The 23,517-nt window shown below is 37.2% G+C and overlaps 1 protein-coding gene across 1 annotated transcript in view; it reads left to right on the top strand.

Moving 5' to 3' along the window:
* PIK3C2A (phosphatidylinositol-4-phosphate 3-kinase catalytic subunit type 2 alpha) overlaps positions 1–23,517 on the top strand; it is a 92,636-nt gene that overhangs the window by 49,836 nt on the left and 19,283 nt on the right. Inside the window, exons 9-20 of the mRNA XM_008150990.3 lie at positions 1,698–1,841; positions 3,614–3,656; positions 3,741–3,951; positions 6,324–6,446; positions 7,542–7,709; positions 12,778–12,889; positions 13,341–13,486; positions 15,304–15,492; positions 15,971–16,064; positions 17,775–17,869; positions 18,212–18,392; positions 21,524–21,628. Of these exons, the coding sequence (XP_008149212.2) occupies positions 1,698–1,841; positions 3,614–3,656; positions 3,741–3,951; positions 6,324–6,446; positions 7,542–7,709; positions 12,778–12,889; positions 13,341–13,486; positions 15,304–15,492; positions 15,971–16,064; positions 17,775–17,869; positions 18,212–18,392; positions 21,524–21,628 (1,611 nt within the window). The remainder of the gene's footprint in view (positions 1–1,697; positions 1,842–3,613; positions 3,657–3,740; positions 3,952–6,323; positions 6,447–7,541; positions 7,710–12,777; positions 12,890–13,340; positions 13,487–15,303; positions 15,493–15,970; positions 16,065–17,774; positions 17,870–18,211; positions 18,393–21,523; positions 21,629–23,517) is intronic.

Below are 23,517 nucleotides of genomic sequence, written 5' to 3'. Positions count from 1 at the left end.
CTTTAAGGCAGGAGTTTGCATATTATTGGCATGCTAGAGCTAGCCTGTCGCATATTTTTATAAGTAAAGTTTTATTGGAAAATAGCCATGCTCATTCATTTATGAATTATCCATGTCAACTTTAATGCCCTAGTAGCAGAATTGAATTGTGACAGACTGTGTGGCCCACTAAGCCTAAAACATTTACTATCTGGCCTTAAAAAAATGTTTGTGAACCCTGCTCGAAGGGGTCCAGAAGTTATAGGTGCAAAAAAAACAGCTATTACCTTTAGATTGAGGAACAGTGGGTAGGAAGGAACTTTAAGAACTTATGATAGAGCCTCTCCCACACCTCATAATTTATGGCTGTCACAGGAACACACAGGTAGCCTATGGCAAAGAAACTTGCCAGAGTTGTCAGTTTGGGAGAGCATGGCCTGAGGGTGCCTGGTCTTTGAGGATCACTAGGTTACCACCCTGAATTTAAAAATGGAGGACTGGAACCCTGATGAGAGTTACCTTCATGCTGCTATTGCCTTCTAGTGTCCCTTTGGTGCCCTCTATTGACAAATCCTAACATTGTTCCAGTTTGCAAAAGAAATGTTTATAGGGTCTAGCTCCAGTATCACAGAGTAGACCATAGAAGAGCGGATTTGAAACTGATACATAACAATTTGATCATTGGCACATAAAAAATGATGAAGAATAGTATAGGAAAATGGCATGAGCCTCAAAACTGGAAAGGTTTTGCATGAGGGTAGAGTTGTAAAAGTAAGCAGAAATATAAGTAAGTAAAAATAGGGAGCTAGATAATAGACCTTCATCCCATAAGGACTGCCAGGTAATTGGGTATTTGAGAAAATGAGGTGGCTTCATTTAAGCATGAAGGTGAAGGGAACATTCAGTTTATGGTAGCCAAGCTTCAAGAGTGGAAAATTTTAAATTTTTAAGGGTGGTATAGTACTGAGTTTCAGCCCATTCTTACAGTACTTGGCATGTAAGTTTGGCATAAATGTTTGATGAATTAATGCATTATATAAGTATGTTTCTTAATGAGATAATGTACTTTAAAACAACGATGGGGGAGTAGAGACGTATTTTTAAATCATTAACATCAGGTAAATGATTTTATTACACATTTGTACATATTATACTTTTGAATCATGGTGAATAAACTGTACTTGAATATAGTTCATAGGGATTTTCCTCAAGGAAGTTTTTTCTTCTAACAGAATTTTTAAAATGATGCTTAAAAATTGGCTAATTTCTAGTAACTGTTGTCCAGTATTATTAATATGTAACCAACCTGTAAAGAACTTGTTTTTTTATACCAAATTTTCATAGGATGGAGAGAAGGGTTAATTTTTTTTAATGTGGAAATTATTCCCAATGAAAATAAAAAAGATAACTTTTTTTTAGAGATTTAGTAATTTGTTAGTAATTTATTGCTATTATTTCTAATTCTAATATGAAACTAATGGTATTTGCATATAAATAATTGTTAGGCAAAGTGAAAATTAACCAGGCCTGCTTTTTTCTACTTTAAAGTAAACTATATCATTGAAATGCTGTTTTTTTGTTTTCTTTTTCATCACAAAAGAGTAAAGAATATCTCTTCTTAGGTACATCAGAAATGTCTAGTTTCTGACTTCATGTCTGAAATTGATCCTTTAAATTCTACATACTTATGTTTATTTTACTTTTTTTTTTTTTTAAAGAACCAGCACCGAGCAGTAGATCAAGTAATTAGAGCCGTAAGAAAAATCTGTAGTGCTTTAGATGGTGTGGAGACTCCTGCCATTACAGAATCAGTCAAGAAGCTAAAGAGAGCAGTTAATCTTCCAAGGAGTAAAAGTGCTGATGTGAGTATTTTTTAGTAACTAGCATTTTATTACATGCAGATATGTAGTACTTAAGTGATCATCTACTGCTTATACTGGCAGATTTTTGCTTCTACTGGACAAAATGTTATTTTAATTTTGGCTTTACTCTTTTTTGTGTGTGTGGGGGGGGTTGTTAATCCTCATCTGAAGATATTTTTTCCATTGAGTTTTTATTTTTAGAGAGAGAGAGAAATAGGAGAGAGACACATAGATCATTTGCCTCCCACACACAACCAGCCAGTGGCCTGAGATCAAACCTGTAACCCAGGTACATGCCCTTGACTGGGAATTGAACCCGAGACTCTTTGGTGCACAGGCTGACACTCTAACCACTGAGCACAGGGCTTTGCTTTACACTTGATTGGGTGACTTACCTGGTAAGGTAGGGAATTCCTAAGAGGAGATGGGCTGCCTTGGAAGTTTTGTGAGAGTTGACATAGAATAGGTGGATGCAAAACTGTGAACCTTTTTTATGTAGAGCAGGAACTCTGGCATATAAATGTTTTGGTTGGCATGAAGGACCGAGATGGTACCATTTCTCCCTTTGAATGGAATGTTTATGACTGCCAATAGGGGGAGTCCTATTTTGGACTATATCTCCTTCTTGTTGAGAAGACTCAAATGTCTCAATAATAGTGACTTACTACCTCAGTGGAAACCAGGTTAGGAGCCCTCTTTTGATAGCACACTGTTGCTTTTAGTAAAAGCTCTCCCCAGCCTCTTTCTGTTCATAGGGATGCTCATAGCTTTTACTGGAAGGATGAGAGAAAGTGGATTGCAAGACACAATAAGTTATGTTGATAGTTAAAAGTTATGTTGATAGTATGCCCCTCAACAGATATCTAGGAGATAGCTCAATCCATTTATTCTTAGAGAGCTTGTCCATATGGTATACAGAAATTGGGGTATATCCAAATTTTCTTATGTGCTTGTTTTAAAATATATATGAAATCACTTGGAGGTGATCAACTACCATGGTCCTAATGTTTGAGGTTTCTATTTGTTATATTAATGAGTAAAGGAGCAAAGAGTATGATGAGAGCTCAATTTAAATAATTATAAGAGCTATTTTGAGACACAATAGAGTTCTAGTTTTCTTTTTTATATTTTTAAAATATATATTTTTTAATTCATTTCAGAGAGGAAGGGAGAGGAAGAGAGAGATAGAAACGTCAATGATAAGAGAGAATCATTGATTGGCTGCCTCCAGCATGCCCCCACTGGGGATTGAACCCGAAACCTGGGCATGTGCCTTGACTGGGAATCGAATTGTGACCTCTTTTTTCATTGGTTGAATGCTCATGACCACTGAGCCATGCTGGCCAAGCAAGTTCTAGTTTCTTTAAGGCTATTCTCATCATGCTAATAATAGAGCAACTAATGGAAAATAAAATGCTGTATTAGAATATTTATCACTTTGGGTTTCAAATTTTAATCTAGTTTAATGAGGCAGATTTTGTTGAGTTTATATATTTTGCAGTAATTTCCAGTTACTCTGAATTTCTTTCTTATTGAATTTATTGGGTGACATTGGTTAATAAAATTATACTATGATTTTCTTGATACCAAAAATTATCTGTTATTTGGTTGGGAGATTTTACTTTTTTGATTTATTAACTCTGCAGACATTTTTGGGAGGTTCCCCCCTGGGAAAGGTTTCTTTAATGTAGCATTTAATGTATTGAAGTGAACGGTAAACATATTATGTTATGTCATAGGCAATTGTTTTACTAATTTGTATGTGTATGCAGGTGACTTCTGGAAAGGGAGACCCTAATAAGAGTTCAACTAGGGGTATGTATGTCTTTAAGTTCTTTACATTCTAGCAATAATTATTGCTTTTTCAGAGAATTATATTAATAATTTCTTTACATCTAGGTTCACTGAATCCTGAAAATCCTGTTCAAGTAAGCATGGATCAGTTAACTGCAGCAATTTATGATCTTCTGAGACTCCATGGAAATTCTGGTAGGAGTTCTTTGGACTGGGCTCAAAGTAACAGGAACATCAAGGAAGCATGGACTGCAACAGAACAGCTCCAGTTTACTATTTTTGCTGCACATGGAATTTCAAGTAACTGGGTATCAAAGTAAGTAACTGTTTAAAAGAATATATGTACAGCTTTACCTAGAAATTATTGGAGTCTTGTAAAATGTCAGCATCTACTGTCATCTTGGTATTTACATGGATGAAAAAAGAACCACCAGATACCTCAGTGGATTTTATAAAAATTACAGGGATTTTTGAAGCTATTCCAGTAAAAAATATCACTCCCGCTACATGCAAAAAAAAAAAAAAGGCAAGAAAATGTTTAAACTTACTAGGGCAAATGTAGATTAATAAATTGGTCTAACTTATGATTGGAATTCTTTTGCCTTTCCTTTAGAACCAGGGTAATTTGGAACAGTGTAATGGGACTAGATTTAGTAGTTTATTGATTGCTAGACTTTGAAGTCTGCAAGAGCAGATTTCTTCAAATTTTTTGTTTTTATCTCACTTGAGGACATACTCATTGATTTTTAGAGGGAAGGGAAAGGTGGCGGGGCAGACATTGATGTGAGAGAGAAACATCAATGGGTTGCCTCCCGTACATGCCCTGACTGCAGATCGAGCCTGCAACCCAAGTGTGTGCCCTCACCGGGAATGGGTGTGTGGGATGATATTCCAATTAATTGAGCACACTGGCCAGGGCTCTTCTATAATTTTTAATTTAGGTTTTTCCTTTCTGATTTTTTGTCAATGCCATAAAGTTTGCTGACTTTAATTTATTTGCAAATGACTAATAAACTGAAAAGTCTGAACTGAATATTTAAAATTAAATCGTTTCATAATAGCCTAATTCTTTAAAATAAGGTAAAGCCTAGTAAAGAGATACCAAACATAAATTCTGCTTAAGTTGAGCTTCATATAAAATTAAAAAAATGAAATATAAAAAATAACATAAGTTGAATGTGGTATATTAATTCATTCAAGAAATATATACTGAGCGCCATCTGTGGGCAATGTTCTTCGTGCTACTAGAGATGCACAGGAAAAAGGCCTGCAAACTCTGCCCTCCTGGAACTTGCATTTAAGTGGGTACTGCCATGGCTGGTTAGAGCATCATCCCGATATGCCAAAGTTTTAGGTTTGATCTCTAGTCAGGGCACATACAAGAATTAATCATAAGTAGGTGAAACAATAAATCAATGTTTCTCTCTCTCAAAATCAATCAATAAAATAAATACTTAAAAAAAAATAAATGGATACTACTGCTGTCTGAAGGTATTTCATTCTTTTAACTAGTTACAGGGATAATACCCTCCATATCTTCCATACACACACAAATAAATTTAGGGACACTATTAAAGAGAACAAATACTTAGTAGAAGACAATACAGAAAAAGACAATGATAATTAAGATAGAAATAAATTTAATAAACTGCTGAAATAAAGAGGGACAAGTGGTATGAGGTTGAGAAAAGCAATCAAATCATTAGCTAGGGATGTTTTGTGAACCAATGAGATTAGATTTAAAAAATATTTATAGCCCTGGCCAGTGTGCCTCAGTTGATTGAGCATTGTCCCATGCATCAAGAGGTCACTGGTTCAGTTCCTGGTCAGGGCACATGCCTGGGTTGTGAGCTCGATCCCCAGTAGGGGACATGGAGGAAGTAGCCAATCAGTGTTTCTCTCTCATCGATGTTTCTCTCTTCCTCTCTCTCTCTCTCTCTCTCTCTCTCTCTCTTCCTCTCTCTATAAAATCAATAAAAACATATCTTTAAAATGTTATGTTTATAATATAATATGTATATTAACAAAATGGTTAATGTGTAAGCCTACCAGTAAGTTAGAATACTAGTACAGTAGTTTTATTGAACCTAAGACTTCTGTTCTACAAGATTGCCTGATTATATGTAACCAGCTACTTGTGGCGATTAAGAGCTAAATTGTTGCTATGTAATTCGAGAATATAACAGCGTCTGTCCCCATTGATGGAAGCCTCGTAATAAAGACTGACTCAGTGCAAGTCAGACCAATGCACTATTCATATGCTTAACTGACTCTATTTCAGTGCCTTAGCCAAGGAAAATGGCACCTAGGGACGATAATGTTAGTGTCTGTCTTCCTAGAATCTATCTAGAAATGAAGAATTGCTCAGTATCATTCAACTAAAATCTAAAGCTTATAACTAACTGAGCACAACATTTAGATAAATTCTCCAGCTGGTATCATTTTGCCCCCTTAGACTGGCAGCTAGGAATACATGTTCCCTTCTGTATACACTTTGCTATGCCTCTCTCTATTTTACAGAATTTGTAGTAGTTAAATTTCAGATTATTTTATAAGTTCAAATGAATGATGACCAAATTATTTCAGATAATAGTCATTTTTAGGAAGGATGGCTAATGATATATATATATATCAGTTAACTTGATCTGTATTATCAAGTAAAATGAAATTAAACTTTTTTTTTCTCAGTTATGAAAAATACTATTTGGTATGTTCCCTGTCTCACAATGGAAAAGACCTTTTTAAACCTATTCAATCAAAGAAGGTTGGCACTTATAAGAATTTCTTCTATCTTATTAAATGGGATGAACTGTAAGTGAAATTTCTAGCTTTTTATTTTTTTTAGTATAACTTGTTTACTTTTTTTCCATGTATGCATCCTAGTTTTTATTTTATTTCAATTTTCATTAAAATCCATAAAATGCTTACTGACATCTTAAAGTCTCTTCTAGATATTATTCTATAGAGTAGACTGAAATTCTGATTTCAAAAATCTGAAATACTCTTTCAAATCTACATGCTGTTAAATTGTAGAAATACGCCATTCTTCCTAGACTTGGTCAAGTTAAAAACATAAATTTATGAGTAATTCTAGAAAGGTGTTAGGTATGTTATAACATTGCTTAGTTTAGTATTTATTCTGTAACACTGTATATGAAGCCTTGTTTTTGGTTAACAGATAAAATTATCTTGAGTCCATGTATAAGATGATATTTGCACTGTTAATATTTTTTAAATATTGCTTAAGGAAATGCTTTTTATTACTTAGGCAGATAGGCCATTGCAGAGTTTTCTATTTTTTATTCTGCATTTATTAAATGTTTTCCTATTCTTTTATTTTTTTAATTATAAAAATAACACATGTCTGTGCAACTAATCATATAAAACAAAATGCATATAGGTGAAAAGTGTCACTTTCTTTTCAACACTTAACCATGTCATGGCTCCTCATAGTGACCACAACTGATCTTATGTGTCCTTTTAGACTAAAAAATAAAACACCAAAAATACTGGTAAACATCTACATATGTCTGTTTGTGTATGTATATGGGTGCACACATATATCCTGAATCAGAAATACTCAATAAATATTTATCTGCTTTTTCCTAAAGGAAATAAAAATGACTTAACTATTTTGCCTAGAAATTAGCATTGCAAGTCTTGAGTAAAGGTGCTAACCAATTTTTGAAGAAATAAATGCTATATATTTGAAATTTTAATAAAATTTGTTCAAGATTTTTATATAGTATATGTTGGCGAAGCTTGCTACTTAAGTAAAAGAGACTCAGAATTAAAGATTATTTGATACATCAAATAAAATACCTAAAATTATTAGTTTCATTAAAGAGTTAATCTTCATGTTCAACCTAATTTGTTTTTTTCTATTAATACCTTTTCCCCCCATAGAATTATTTTTCCCATCCAGATATCACAATTGCCATTAGAATCACTTCTTCACCTTACTCTTTTTGGAATTTTAAATCAGAGCAGTGGAAGTTCCCCTGATTCTAATAAGCAGAGAAAGGGGCCAGAAGCTTTGGGCAAAGTTTCTTTACCTCTTTTTGATTTTAAACGGTAAGTGTTACTGAGTTGTGATGGTGAGTTACTGCAGACACATCTGCAGTCTCAAAATTGGCTAGAGAACAGGATGGGGAATAATAACAAACATGAGATAATGAGCTGCCTCAATTTTTTCAATGTGATAAAAGGAGGTCAGATCAGAGGAAACCAAAGTTATTCTACTGTGGTTTGATTATATCTGTATGGGTATTCAAAGGATTATTTGTCACTCATTGGTTAGGAGAAAAGCGGCAATCAGTTCACTGTCATTTTATGCAAACACTGTATTATTAACATAACTAGTGGCCCGGTGCACGAAATTCATGCACGGGGCGGGGCAGGAGGGGCGGTGTCCTTCAGTCTGGCCTGCATCTTCTCCAATCTGGGACCCCCTCGGGGGATGTCCGACTGCCGGTTTAGGCCCGATTCCTGTGGGATCAGGCCTAAACCGGCAGTTGGACATCCCTCTCGCAATCCAGGACTGCTGGCTCCTAACTGCTCACCTGACTGCCTGTCTGATTGCCCCTAACCACTCTGCCTGCCGGCCTCGCCCCCAACTACCCTCCCGCCAGCCTGCTCGCTCCCACCTGCCCTCCCCACGGGCCTGCTCACCCCCAACTACCCCCCCCCCCCCCCCCGCCAGCCTGCTCACCCCCAACTGCCCCACCCCCTGCTGGCCTGATCACCCCTAACCAACCCCCACTGATGGCCTGCTCACCCCCAACTGGCCCCCCCTGCCGGCCTGGTCACCCCCAACTGCCCTGCCCCCCCTGCTGGCCTGATCATCCCCAGCGGCCCCCCCCCCCCATTGGCCTGATCACCCACAACTGCCCTCCCCTCTTGGTCCCTGACCACCTCTACCTTGGTCCTGCCACCATGGCTTTGTCCAGAAGAACATCTGGAAGGTCTCCTGGAAGGTCTCTCAGTCTAATTAGCATATTACCCTTTTATTAGTATAGATAGAGGCCTGGTACATGGGTGGGGGCTGGCTGGTTTGCCCTGAAGGGTGTCCCGGATCAGGGTGAGGGTTCCCTTGGGGGGCAGGGCAAGGGTTTGCAGGCCGGCCATGCCCCCATTGGTGTGGGGGTCCCCACTGGGGATGGTGCTGGCCTGGGTGAGGGGCTGGGGCAGTTTGCCACTGGGGGGGGCAGCCTGGGTGAGGGGCTGAGGACTGTTTTCAGGCTGGCCACACCCCCTTCAGGTGGGGGTCCCCGCTGGGGTGCCTGGCCAGCCTAGGTGAGGGGCTGATGGCTGTTTGCAGGCTTGCAGGCTGGCCATGCCCCCTAGCGGGCACCCTCACCCCAGTGGTGGCATGGCCAGCCTGGGTGAGGGGCTGAGGGCCGTTTGCAGGCCCGTCCCTTGGCCACTGGCCTGGGTGACCCAAGCCTCCCAGTCGTGCCAGCCTGCCCTGTGGCCGCCGCTCACAGGACCCTCCTACAACAGCCAGCCCAGGCAGGCGGGAAGTTTGGCTTCCTCCGTCGTCGTCGGGAGCGACCCAAGCCCCCTGCCCGCTTCAGCTGGCTCCATGGCTGCCACCATCTTTGTCCCACTCATTTGCATATTCTATCCTGATTGGCTGTGGGCGTCGTGGAATGATGGTCAATTACCATATTTCTCTCTTATTAGTATAGATACTATGGTCTTTTCGGTATCCTTGCTATTACTAAAACAATTCCACTTTCCTCTTCTCATCCCTATTCCATACTTCTAAAATTTCAGGGAGTTTACTGCTGAACATTATTCCCTTTTCTTTCCCTGTCTACCTAACTGATCTATCCTTACTGCTATGGGCCCCTGACCTTTAATCACCAAAGGTTCTACATGGGTACAAAAACTTAGGGGAAAGGAATTCCTTTTAAGCTTTGTCTACTAACAGTCAGTAGGAATAGTGTAATCGACCTGACTTTTCAGCTGACAATTTTAATTATGTTTTAAGTAACAGTATGTTTCATGAGATCATCAAAAGTCTTCCTAAATGGAAAAAAAAAAAATGAAGTTTGAGATATGTTTCATACAATACATGGTAAAATTTTGGTGAGCCGATAATGCATGTTAGTATATTAAAGCAGTAAGCAGATGGCATTAAGTTTGAGACTTTGCCAAGCAGTATAGTTAGTCTAGGTAGTGTTAGTACTTAACATTAAAAAAATACTCAGAAATTAAGAGGGAAGAGGATTTTACGTTAATATATACACCGAAACAAAGTGTCAGTTATTTAGTTCAGTTAATGTACTATAGTATGGTAATCAGAAATCCTGGTCTTGAAATTATTTTTAAGTAATTTGTGTTAAGGTGCAACTTGCATTCAACCTGATGAAGTCATTATCATGGAAGCCAAGTGACTTAGAGGCATTTCGGTCAGCCTCAGTAACAAATGAGTTCTTAACTAATTTTTAAGTAAACAGAATCAAGCATTTAACTTGCCCTTCCTTTACAGTTATATCTCAGGGTTACAAAATAATTGATGTGAGAATGTGCTTTATAGAAACTTTTCAGCTAATTATTGCAAAGGGAATGGTAGAATATCACAATTTTGCAACTCTTACTGAAATAATTTAGGTCAGGGTTAGATTTAGGTCATTCTCGGCACTACTGATATTTTGGGCCAGATAATTGTTTGTTGTGGGAGATTGTCCTGTGCATTGTAGGATGTTTGGCAGCATCCTTGGCTTCTGCCCATTAGATGCCAATAGCACCCCAGTTGACAACCGAAAATGTCTCCAGGCATTGCCAAATGTATACTGGGGACAAAAATCACTCTTGGTTGAGAACCATTGATTTAAGTAGTAAATATGAATGCCTGCTTAAAACCATTAAGTGATTAGCTTTTCTGGAACTTTATAATGAATGATTTAGACTGAAAACATCTAAATAAACTGATTATATTAACCCCACAGAAAGAAAAATAAACCAAGCATGTGTGTCTCTTTATTTGAGGCAATAGAAAGTAGTATACAATACCACCTATAGAGTATTAAGTATTCTTGCCAGATAACTACACCTGAATCAGGTCAAACCTCTCTAGATCTAACTACTACTTTTTTTTTATCCTCACCTGAGGATATTTTTTCCATTGGTTTTTAGACAGCGTAGAAGGGAGAGAGAGTGAAACATCAACGTGAGAGAGAGACGCTTCAATTGGTTGCCTCCTGTTCGCACCCCCACCAGGCTAGGAATGAAACCCTGAGCTCTTTGGTCTGTGAGCCAGTGCTCTAACCATTGAGATAAACTGGCCAGTGCTACAGAAAATATAGGAAATAAAGGAACATGGTAAATGACCCGAGTAATGCAATTAGTAAAATTCAGGATAAGGAAAATACTCAGAACAAAAGACCTGGTTTCTTCAACAAACAGCAGGGGGGAAAAGATAAGGAAGAATGTATAGATTAAAACAAGAATTGGCAAACTTTTTCTGTAAAGGGGACCAGATAGAAGTAATTTAGGCTTTGAAGGTCATGTGGTCTCTGTCACAAAGGCAAAAGCAGTGATAGACAGTATGTAAGTGAATGTGTGGCTTTGTTATAATAAAAGTTTATTAATGAGACCAGGTGATAGGCTGAAGTTTTGTTGACTCTTGAATTAAAAGATATTTCAAAAGACATATCAACCACATGCAAGTGTTGGATCTTGCTTGGATTCTTACTCGAACAAACCAACTATAAAAAGAACTTTGAGACAGTCCGGGAAATTTGAATACTAGATAGCTGATTATTTTAAGTAGTTATTGTTAATTATTATAGGAGTGGTAATAGTATTGTACTTATTTTATAAATTTATTGGAGTAACATTGGTCAACACGAACATACAGGTTTCAGGTGTGAGTTTCTGTGTTATAAGATCTGTATATTGCACCATGTGCCCACCACTCAAAGATTATACTTATTTTAAAATAAAACTGTTTATCATTTTGAGATTTATAAAAGTATCTACAGATGAAATAATGTGATAGCAATTTTACCTTAACCTAGTTGGGGATGAGAGTGGTTCTAAAAGAGACAGAATATAATGTGTCAAAGATTTAAAGGTTAACCTGTAAGAGAAAACATTAGGACTAGAGTCTAGCTTTGGAAAGGATATTTGCTATTTTAATAAAATGAACATTTTAATGAAGTTTGTAATTTTCTGCTTTTATATATATATCTCATGTTAGCTTTAAGATATTTCTTCTGTGTAAAGATACGTCAGTATCTTCATTGCCATAAACTGGTTGTCTCAGGCAAATGTCAGCATACTACAGCCTACTGCCTGCTTTTTGTAAATGTAATATTGTTAGAATACACTGCACATGTTTATTTAAATGTCGTTCATAGCTACCTTGCACTATAATAGCAGAGTTGAATCTCTGCAACAAAGATTGTGCCGAAACCGGTTTGGCTTAGTGGATAGAGCGTCGGCCTGTGGACTGAAAGGTCCCAGGTTCGATTCCGGTCAAGGGCATGTACTTTGGTTGCGGGCACATCCCTGGTAGGTGGTGTGCAGGAGGCAGCTGGTCGATGTTTCTCATCAATATTTCTAGCTCTCCCTTCCTCTCCCTTCCTCTCTGTAAAAAATCAATAAAACATATTAAAAAAAAAAAAAAAAACCATTGCCCAGAAAACTCAGAGTATTTACTGTCTGGCTCTTTAGAGGTAAAGTTTGTTGAAGGGAACCGATAAAAATTCTCAAATGTTTGGTGCTGTCACAAAGTAGGTACTGGTTTTTTGGCATATGTTTTTGTTCTTATGATAAAAGTCAGGGCACGGCTCTGTAATCCAAATTTCCTTTGTAGATGATCTTCAAAGAGTATCCTCCTATTTATAGAATTGTTTTGGGGACAGTATGTTCTGTTTTATCCTCAATTCCTCCTTAGATATGTTCATTCTCTCTTTCTTTGTTCTAATCCCCACACTTTAACTCATTTACCTAAAGATTAGTACACTATGGAAAGTGACTCTTCCTGGTATGTTTTTAAAGAGAACATTTTTTAATATAGAAGATGATTAAAAAATGTTTGAATACTAACATTTCAAATTCATTACTATGTGTTGTGAGTTTTTAATTTTTAAAATGAAAACCACAGTATTCTTCTGTTTACATTGTGTAGGTTTTTAACATGTGGAACTAAGCTTCTATATCTTTGGACTTCGTCACATATAACTCCTATGCCTGGAACAATCCCCAAAAAAGGATATGTGATGGAAAGAATAGTGTTACAGGTAATGGTACTTTTTTTTTTTAATCCTCACCAGATGATATGTTTGTTGACTTTAGAGGATAATGCTACTTCTTGATATATAGAGAGGTTTCAATTTAAATTTCTTTATAAAAAGTGTATGTATACCATGGTTTGGGTTGTTATTAAAGAAGCCTAATCAATCTTGTTTCAACTTAGGGTCTATTTTAAATTTAAGTGTCAATAAATCATTTCCTATTTCTGAGAAACAGTAAAATATGCTCTTGTACCCATCCCAAGCAATATATGTGCTATTGAGAATTACCAACAATGGTAATCACTTTCAGCAAAAGGACATTGATTTAATACACAATCTAAAATTCACCCTGATGGCTAAGAAAAAACAATTTTTTCAAAGACAAATAAGTTAATGTGGTAAATATATATGTGTCCTATTCAGCTGTAATTTGATCAACTTCTATTAAATTTTTAAGGTTGATTTTCCTTCTCCAACATTTGATATCATTTATACCACTCCTCAAGTTGACCGAAGTATTATACAGCAACACAACTTAGAAACATTAGGAAATGATATAAAAGGGAAACTTCTTGATATTCTTCACAAAGACTCATCACTTGGGTATGCTCCTTTGATTCTGTTTTGCCTGGTTATCTCTTACAATGTAAAGCTCAAGTTAATGATTTATAAAGTGTCCCGATTTAGTTCATGATTTAGCAGTATTTTTGGTGTGGAAAGATTTCTATATCTGTTTTTAATTATATAAAAAGACTACATGATTACATCAAACCAGAAATTTGTACAAGTCAAACTTTTTACATGATCAAAAGGTAAACAACAGATAGGTACCTGTATTTACAGTAAATAGCAGTAGATTAATTTTCTTTTCTTTTTTGAAAAGAATAGTTTATTGTTTTTTAGAGAGAGAGGGAGAGAGAAACATCGATATGAGAGAGTAACAACAATCCACTGCCTCCACAACCTGGGCATGTGCCCTTGACCAGGAATCGAACTGGCAATCTTTTGGTATGCAGAACTATGCCCAACCAATTGAGCCACACTGACCAGGGCTAGGTTAATTTTCTTAAATGTATTAAGAATCTTTTCATACCAGTAGAAAAACAAACAACTCAGTAGTAAATTAGACAAAGAATATTAATAGGTAATTCTTTAGAAAAGAAATACAGTGTCTTTTTAAACATCTAAAAAATGTCAACTTCTCAGTATGTGGAGAGGTTTAAATTTAAATTTAATCAAGGAAATGTAAATTAATACAAGATACCATTTCATACACATATCAGATTGTTGAAAATAAAAATGTCCCATCATAGAAAGTGTTGATGAAGATACAGAAAAGGGATTATTATATTGTTGGCGGAATTCTCAAGAGCTTTTGGAGCAATTTGGCAAAATCTATTAAGGTCACAATGTGTATAGTCTGTGACCTACCAATTCCATTTCCAGTTAGTTATATATCTTAGAGGAAAGAAACGCTTTTGTATTTACTTATGGAGACAAGGATGCTCATTGCAGTATGCATTTTAATTATTATAAAACTGATAGGGAATGTCCCATCAATGGGGGTCAAATTATGGTACATTTATCCTACAGAGTATCATGTAACTATTAAAAATGAAGTTATAGCTATGTACTAATATGTCAGATATGTTAAATGAAGAAAGCAAGGAACAGAATAGTGTATATAGTATGTTACCATTGAAGAAAAAAGATCTACCTACACCTATGTATATGCTTCTATACAAGTGGACTCTGGAAGAATATTCAAGTATAGGCAGTTGCTTCTGGGAGGGGAATTAAAAGAAGGGAGACCCACTGTATACTTTTTTTCAATATTTGAAATTTTTTCAGTATTCCACATTTCAGTGCATGTATTATATATACAAACGGATGGGTAGTAAAATAGTGAAATCATTCATTCACATAAACATTTGTTATTAAGGTTAAATTAGAATCTCCAAAACAAATCTTTCTCTTTTTAAATATTCCTCAATTGAGCTATATAATCAACTTCTAAAATTTTATAATAGCATTTGTGTGTTACATGATATTTCATTTCACTTGTATAAAATGGATGAAATCCTTGCTCATAGGGTGGATTTTGCTTATCCCACTCTGATTTCTAGTGCATGGCATCTGATTAGAGCTTAATAAATACTTATTGTACTGAATTATCCTTCATTTTCATAAGTAAGACTCTTTTATTAAGTCAAAATGATTTCTTTCTATTCCCCAAATTAGGGTAAATTAGTGGTGTCTATTGTACATTGTGTTTTTCTATCCCAAATTAGTATTAATGATTCCACCAAGAAGTGGCTGCCCTAAAATGAATAAATTTCTCCTTTGCATTTTAAATTGTTGAAATTGTAACTATTATTATGATATCATTGAGGAGTAATCTAGTTCTGTTATGTATGCAGACTTTCTAAAGAAGACAAAGCTTTTTTGTGGGAGAAACGTTATTATTGCCTCAAACATCCAAATTGTCTTCCTAAAATACTAGCAAGTGCCCCAAACTGGAAATGGGTTAATCTTGCCAAAATTTACTCATTGCTTCAGCAGTGGCCTCCATTAGACCCACTGACTGCATTGGAGCTTCTTGATTTGAAGTAAGTCAACTATGAATGAATTTATTTGCTTTATTTTATTGTTGTCAATTTTTTCAGTAAAGTATTATGTTGCAGGAATACTTCCCTTTGTTTTAACATGAAAGCAATTCAATACAATATAAATGTGTAAATGTGTATTTCTACTAACATACCTTTTCATTGAGGTTATTAAAAAAGCATGTCATATTTAAAACTGACCTAAAGAGAGAATAAGGTAAATTTAGAATAATTTGTTAAATTTTATGATGTGGGCCAAAATTAATTTTCATAAGTTTAAAGTTTCTAAACCAGTCCCCTAATAAAATTTGTATAGCATGGTAAGATTTCCTTCCTAAAAAAAGAAGAAACACATTGCTTTTGAATAAAGAGCTGTTTGAGCATTCTTTGTCAGTAATAGATTGAGATTGTGTTTTCGGGAAATATAGCTTCATTAGAAAGAAGTTATCGTCAGATCTTGATTTTTGCGATACTTTTCTAGATTTGCTGATCAGGAAGTGAGGTCCCAAGCTGTGACCTGGATGGAGGCTATTAGTGATGATGAGCTGACAGATCTTCTTCCACAGTTTGTACAGGTGTATTTTTTACTCCATTTCCTACTCTCCCTACTCTTCCCCCAGTTTTTATGAGTAGGGAACTTGCTAAGGGATTCCCTTTTCTGTTTGGATAAAAAGTACTTCTGTAGTGGGAATGTTGAGGTACATTACATTTGGATTTAGTGTGAATTTTGTTTCTACTATTGTCAGCTGCCCCACTTGAATAATATATATATATGTATATATTATATATGAATATTATATATATGTATATATGTATATATACACACACACTCTCTCACACACACTGAGTGGCCAGATTATTATGATCTCTGAACGCATAATAATCTGGCCACTCAGTGTACTTCTCTTGAGTACCTCATTATTTGATATCAAAGATACTATAAATCGTGCACCTGATCAGTTTTCCCCTTTGCATTGGCTGATAGAAAGCTCAGGGCAAATAGGTGGTTGATCTCCCGCAAAAATCTAGAATACTTTTTGTAGTGAACCCCTTTCACATCGCGCGTGGTTCAGGGTTCAGGTTCAGGATTCGGGCTCTGGAGAAGGCCGCATGCAAATGAGACTAGAAAATATTAATTTGGAAATATTGGGGGCCATGTGGGAGCCCAACTCATGGGGAAGGACTCCACCCCACTCTGGCCTTGCTATCCCTTTTATTAACCCTTTGCACTCGCTTGCTTTTTTCTCGATTCCTTTATTCTACTCGGGATTTAATTTTTTAAATACCCCAGATTTTACAAAGCGCGGCAGTAGAATAAAAAACTGGAGTTTCAAAAAAAAACAAACAAAAAAAAACTGGAGTTTCTTTTCATACAAACTTATTTATTTGGATTTTTTTTATATTTCAAATACATACAAGCTGCTACCGATGCTAACCGTGTTGAGTCACACTCCACATCGAGTGCAAAAGGTTAAGACTATGGTATATACCCATATCCTTTAGGCAGGCAATTCTAATAATAGCCAATCAGCAAGAATTTACATAAGACTAAAAGGTGGATGTTGCTTTAGCTATCATTGTCTCAACTAGACAGTGGGTGGTTGGCTCTGACCTTTCAGAGCTTCAAGGTTGACCAGCCTTCTGGGTTCCTTGTCCACACCTCTCTGCTAATGAGGACAATGGGCGGCTTCCAACATCTTTTGGTACCCATTTGAGATACCGATACACTGAGTGGCCAGATTGTTATGCATTCAGAGATCATAATAATCTGGCAACTCAGTGTGTGTGTGTGTATGGATTTTTAAAAAAATAAGTTTTTGATTTTTAGAGAGAGAAAAGAAAGGAACGGAAGAGAGAGAAAGAAACATCAATTGGCTGCCTCCTGCACACCTCCTACTGGGAATTAAGCCTGCAACCAGGTCATGTTCCCTGACCAGGAATTGAACCAGTGTATGGGATAGCGCTCAGTCCACTGAACCACACCGGCCTGGCTGTACCTGGATTTTTAATTGTTTGACTTTTTAGATTCTCAGAACAAATTAGACTTAAACTTTTCTTTTTCTTTCCTGGCCATTTAAATATAGCTATTGGAAGTAATGCCCAGGTCTATACTTTTCTGATTGACTTTATTAATTTAGCCTAAGTTAATTTATGTTTCATTTTTTATCAGTATCATTTTTCATCAACAAGAATAAACTTTATATAATTTCTTTTTTTATAATTTTATCCTAACAGTGTAGTATGGGTTTGACCACTAGTAATCCTTACTTTTCTTTTATGTGTAGGCTTTGAAATATGAAATTTATTTGAACAGTTCATTAGTACGCTTCCTTCTGTCCAGGGCATTGGGAAATATACAGATAGCACACAATTTATATTGGTAAGATTTACGTTTTCTTTAGTACTTTATTTCCATTCCTAGTATTTATACTCTGATAGTCTAAATGGTATGGCTAGACTACTTACTACGGATACCAGATGTTTTATAAAGGCATTATAAAGAAGCCAAATGTTTATGTTCTTAGAAATAAAACAACAAAACCCAAACTCTCTATTATAAAGATATTTGGCATGTTAGAGCTCTATGATAATGAATGAATTTTTACTTGCTTGTATGACTTAAAATAAATTTCTGGATGACTAAAATTGAGCCTGTTGAATTGATTTTTGAGAGATGTTCATCCAGTTTTCAGAAGAGGCTGACAAATATTTGCTCTGTTAGGCTCCTCAAGGATGCCCTGCATGATGCACAATTTGGCGCCCGGTATGAACATGTTTTGGGTGCTCTCCTCTCAGTAGGAGGAAAAGGACTCAGAGAAGAACTCTTGAAGCAGACAAAACTTGTACAGCTTTTAGGAGGAGTAGCAGAAAAAGTAAAGCAGGCTAGTGGATCAGCCAGACAGGTATGTACCCATAAGAGGGAACATAAATATTCTGATATTAAAGGATCTTTACAGTGCTGTTAAGTGAAGTTGTTATTCTTTGTCAATAAATAGCCAATATACTCTTTGGGGCAGGTGAGTTTCAAGGTAATTTAAAATCTTTAGGAAAAGATTTCACAACCTAAATAAGAAAATCAGTGCTTTTTAATTCCCATGCTTATTAATTCCTTTCTGGTTAAAATTGTTCTCTTGAGTTTTTCCAATTATTTTGTTTTTTAACTTTCGTAACTGTAAAAATAATAAAACTATGACTGGGTGCCAATGTTTAAAAAAATCCAAATAATGAAGAAGTTTATAGAATAAAAAAATTAAGACTTTTTCAGATTTATTTTCTCCTTGTAATTATCTATTTTTCAGTTTGCTGTGTTTCCTTCTTGATCATTTTTTAAATTTACACATATATACACTTAAGTATATATAAAATTTGGGAGGATTAAAAGTACTTTTACAAAAATATGTGTATATGTTGTTGTTGAGGTGAATTTTGCACAACATAAAATTCACCATTTAACCATCTTAAAGTGTATGATTCATTGACATTTAGTACATTCTCAGTGTTGTACGATCACCACCACAATCTGATTCCAGGACATTTTCATGTACCCAGTTGACCACTCACTCCTCATATGGCATGAGATAAGGGTCCAACTTCATTCTTTTACATGTGGTTGTCCAGTTGTCCTAGCACCATTTGTTAAAAAGACTATTCTTTTTCCATTGAATGAGCTCAGCATACTTTTGAAAATCAGTTGACCATAGATAAATGAGTTTAATTCTGAACTCTCAATTTTGGTCCATTGATCTATATGGCTGTTTTATGCCATATTGTTTTCATTACTGTAGCTTTGTCATATGTTTTGAAATCAGGACATATGAGTTCTCCAACTTTGTTCTTTTTCAAGATTGTTTTAGCTCTTTGGAAGTCTGTAGCAATTCTATGTGTATTTTAGGATCAGTTTGTCTATTTCCGCAAACAAGCATTTAGAATTTTGATAAGGATTGTGTTGAATCTGTAGGTTGATTTGGGAAATACTTCAGTCTTAGTTTCAGTTCATGAATATGGGATGTCTTTCCATTTATTTAGATCTTTAATTTCTTTCAGCAATTATACTTTTTTTGTGAATTGTTCTTTTTACTTTATCTTGGAGAATTCATGTCAGTACACAAATAGTTACATTTCATGTTTCTTAATGGGTACACAATATTACAAGGTAACTGTAGCATAAATTATGAACCATTAATTCCTCTTTGTAGATTATTTATATATTTTCTTTTTTTAAACAGTCCTGCAATGCACTTTAGTGTGTAAGTTTTTGCCCTTTGCTAGTATTTCTTTATAGGATATTCCTACAGGTAAAATAACTATAGTTAAGAGCTTTGTACATTTTTAGTTTTAATAGTTCCTATTAGATTATTGTACCTAAAATTTATATAAATATATACTAGGGGCCCGGTGCACGAAATTTGTGCACTGGGGTCAGGGGTCCCTCAGCCCAACCTGCCCCCTCTCACATACTGGGAGCCCTCAGGGGATGCCCTACTGACGGCTTAGGCCCGCACCCCATAGGAAGCGTACCTAAGCCGAAGTCTGGCCTCCCTTTGTGGGAGGCAACTGGGCTGGTCAGGGGAAGGCACCAGCCCCATCACCCCACTGCTGCAGCCACTGTCAGTCACCGCAGCCACCAAGGTGTTTTCATCAACGGACTCCAGTCCCTTCACCAAGAAAAAATGACAACTTTCTTTAGGCATTTTCAAGATGTGTCTTTCATAGGATATGGATTTCTTTATTTTTTATCCTCACCTGAGGATATATTTCCATTGACTTTTAGAGAATGTGGAAGAGAAAGGGAAAGAAAGAGAGAAACACTTTGATTGGTTGCCTCCTACATGAGCCCTGATCTGGGCCCCGGCCAGGGAGGAGCCTGCAACCTAGGTACATGCCTTTGATCAGAATCAAACCCAGACCCTGCTGTCTGCAGGCTGAGGCATTATCCACTGAGTCAAACCGGCTACGGCAGGATATGACATTTCTTAGTCTTCCAGCAGCGGACCTTCATTTTTTTCTCCAGAAGGGTGGTAGAAAAACCCTAGATCACCTTTTTGGATTCTTATTACCCAAGTTACTAAGAATATTACCAGTGGCATACAGGAAGCTTAGCCAATGTGCAGTCAGAAAAGGTGTTTCCTCTATAGCTCACACCAATGGAGGGCTGGGCCCTGCCCAGGCCTAAAGCTTTAGGCTTGGGCAGGCCTCTCCAGCTCCCTCTGATCACCAGCTCAGCCCCTGCCCAGGCCTGCCCAGACCGAAAGCAGACCCCCAGCTCCCTGCCCAGGTGATCAATTGCAGGGGGTCTGCTGGTGTACCAGGCCGAAGAAACCCCCAGCTCCCCGCTTTCGATGGCAGGGGGTCCACTCGTCACGCCCACCATCCAATCAGAGCGAGGAGCTGGGTGTCCGCCATGCCCACCATCCATCAAAAGCGGGGAGCTGGGTGTCCGCTCCAGCTCCAGGCCAAAAGCCTCCAGCGGAGGCTTTTAGTCTGGTGCCGGAGCGGACCCCAGCTCCCTGCAATCCGTTGCAGGGGGTCAGCTCAGGGCGCCTATGTATGCAAATTAACTGCCATCTTGGGCGGGTTTATTTGCATACTCGCTCTGATTGGCTGGTGGGCGTGGCTTGGCATAGCAAAGGTACGGTCAATTTGCATATTACTGTTTTATTAGGTAGGATGCTGGTATACACCTCCCCTCCCCACCAGTATATTTTGAAAGTATCTGTTTCCCACCCTGTTGCCAGCACTGGATATTATCTTAAAATTTTTATCTTATGAAAATTATATCTTCCTTTTATTTAATTTCTGTTCATTTGGCTGTTACTGATTTTTAACTAATATGTTAAATATGAACGTACACACTTTCCCTCCTATGTTTATAACCTTTGCCCATTCTAATTTCATTTTTATAGTAAAAATTAACCCTCTTAGAAACGTTTGACAAATGGGCATTTTAAAAATTAGGTCTGCTTCTTAATTTTGTTGTCTTAAAAATAGGACTTCATTTTCATTATGTACTTACAGTATCAATCTCTTTTCCTAGGTTGTCCTCCAAAGGAGTATGGAACGAGTACAGTCCTTTTTTCTAAGAAATAAATGTCGTCTCCCTCTCAATCCACGTCTTGTGGCAAAAGAATTAAATATCAAGGTAACAAACAAAATACTTATATAAGTTCATATTACATTTCAAAATAATATGTACGAAGGAGAGAAATGGGCAGGTATGCTTAAAGCAAATGAGTATAAAACCTGCATAGATTGGTTATAAGTGTTTGTGGATGTCTGTGGCATAAGACCCATATTTATGTCAGTACATTTTTACTAATCACCATTCCTGAAAGAAATTAGTGTAAAATTATTTACTACCTCAAATTACATTATGTTTTTACAGTTGTATAATAGCTACATGAGAGGCATATGTTGTAATTCCAATGATAAAACTACACACTCATAGATAGGCAATTTTTTCCTTTCCTTGTGAGTAGCCAGATAAACTCTTCTTGGATTTATAGCACTTTTTATGATTTTAAAAACCCATTTTATTTTTTTAAAGTATGTTTTTATTGATTTTTAGAGAGAGGGGAAGGGAGAGAGGGGAAAGAGAGAGACATTGATGGGTTGCCTCCTGCATGTCCCCTACTAGGGATCAAGCCTGCAATCTGAGCATGTGCCCAGACGAGGAATCGAACCAGAGACCTCTCGGTAGACAGGATGATGCTCAACCAACTGAGCCATACAGGCAAGGGCTTTAAGCACTGTTTAGAGCCATGAAAAAATAATTCAGTAAGCCCGGGTCAGTGTGGTTCAGTTGGTAGTTAGGTGTCTTCCCGTGCACCAAAGGTAGCCAGTTCAATTCCTGGTCAGGGCACATGCCAGGTTGCAGGTTAGATCCCCAGTAAGGAGCCTTCAGAAGGCAGCCCATTGATGTTTCTTTCTCTCCCTCTCCCTCTCTCTAAAATCAAGAAAAACTTTTTTTTTTTTTAATTGAAGTAAAGTTCAGTGGTGGTCAAAATTGAGTAATTGTATTTTGAACGGGGCTAATAGTAATACAGATAGTGGGTTTTCTCTACCATGGGTTCAGCAAAAGCAGCCAATTAATTCATTCATTAGAATTTGTGGTTTTGAAAGGCCAAGGTACAGCTATCCTTAGTGAAGTTTCAGATTTGAATTTTTTTGTTTTAGTTGACATGGCTACTCTTCATTGAAATTTAATAGTGGATGCCTGACTTGTATAATTATGTCTTTTGGAGACAGAACGATGATATTTTCCCCTTTGGTTTTGTTTTATTGTTTACCTTTAAGTTGGTCTCACTGTCTTTTTTTTATAAGATATATTTTTACTAGAGGCCCAGTGCACAGGTGCACAGATTCATGCACTGGTAGGGTTCCTCGCCCTGGCCTGCGGGGATTGGCCCCAAACCAGCTTTCAGACATCCCCCAAGAGGTCCCGGATTGCGAGAGGTCACAAGCCTGGCCAAGGGACCCCACCAGTGCACTATCGGGGCCAGGGAAGGGACCACAGGCGGTTGGCCAGCCAGGGAGGGTCCATGGGAAAGCTCCAGGGCATGTCCGGCCCGTCTCGCCCAGTCCCAATTGGCCAGACCCCAGCAGCAAGCTAACCTACCGGTCGGAGCGTCTGCCCCCTGGTGGTCAGTGTGCGTCATAGCAACTGGTCAACCAGTCGAACGAATGGTCGGACACTTCACGTATTAGGCTTTTATTATATAGGATTGATTTCAGAGAGGGAGAGAGAGATAGAAACATCAGTGATGAGAGATAATCCTCAAACTTTTAAAGCTCAAACTTTTAACAATAAGTTTAAGTTTTTGTCTTAAGTTATTATTATTTTTAATCCTCACCCGAAGATATGTTGAGAAAGAGAGAGAGAGAGATATATAGAGAGATCAATGTGAGAGAGAAACATGGATTGGTTGCCTCCTGCATGCACCCCGGCTGGGAATAAGAACCCACAACCTAGGTATGTGTCCTGACCAGGTATTGATCTTATAACCTTATGGTATATGGGATGATATTCCA

This window comes from Eptesicus fuscus, chromosome 13, assembly GCF_027574615.1.
Source record: "Eptesicus fuscus isolate TK198812 chromosome 13, DD_ASM_mEF_20220401, whole genome shotgun sequence".
NCBI lineage: Eukaryota > Metazoa > Chordata > Mammalia > Chiroptera > Vespertilionidae > Eptesicus > Eptesicus fuscus.
This window is presented reverse-complemented; position numbering and strand designations above follow the sequence as displayed.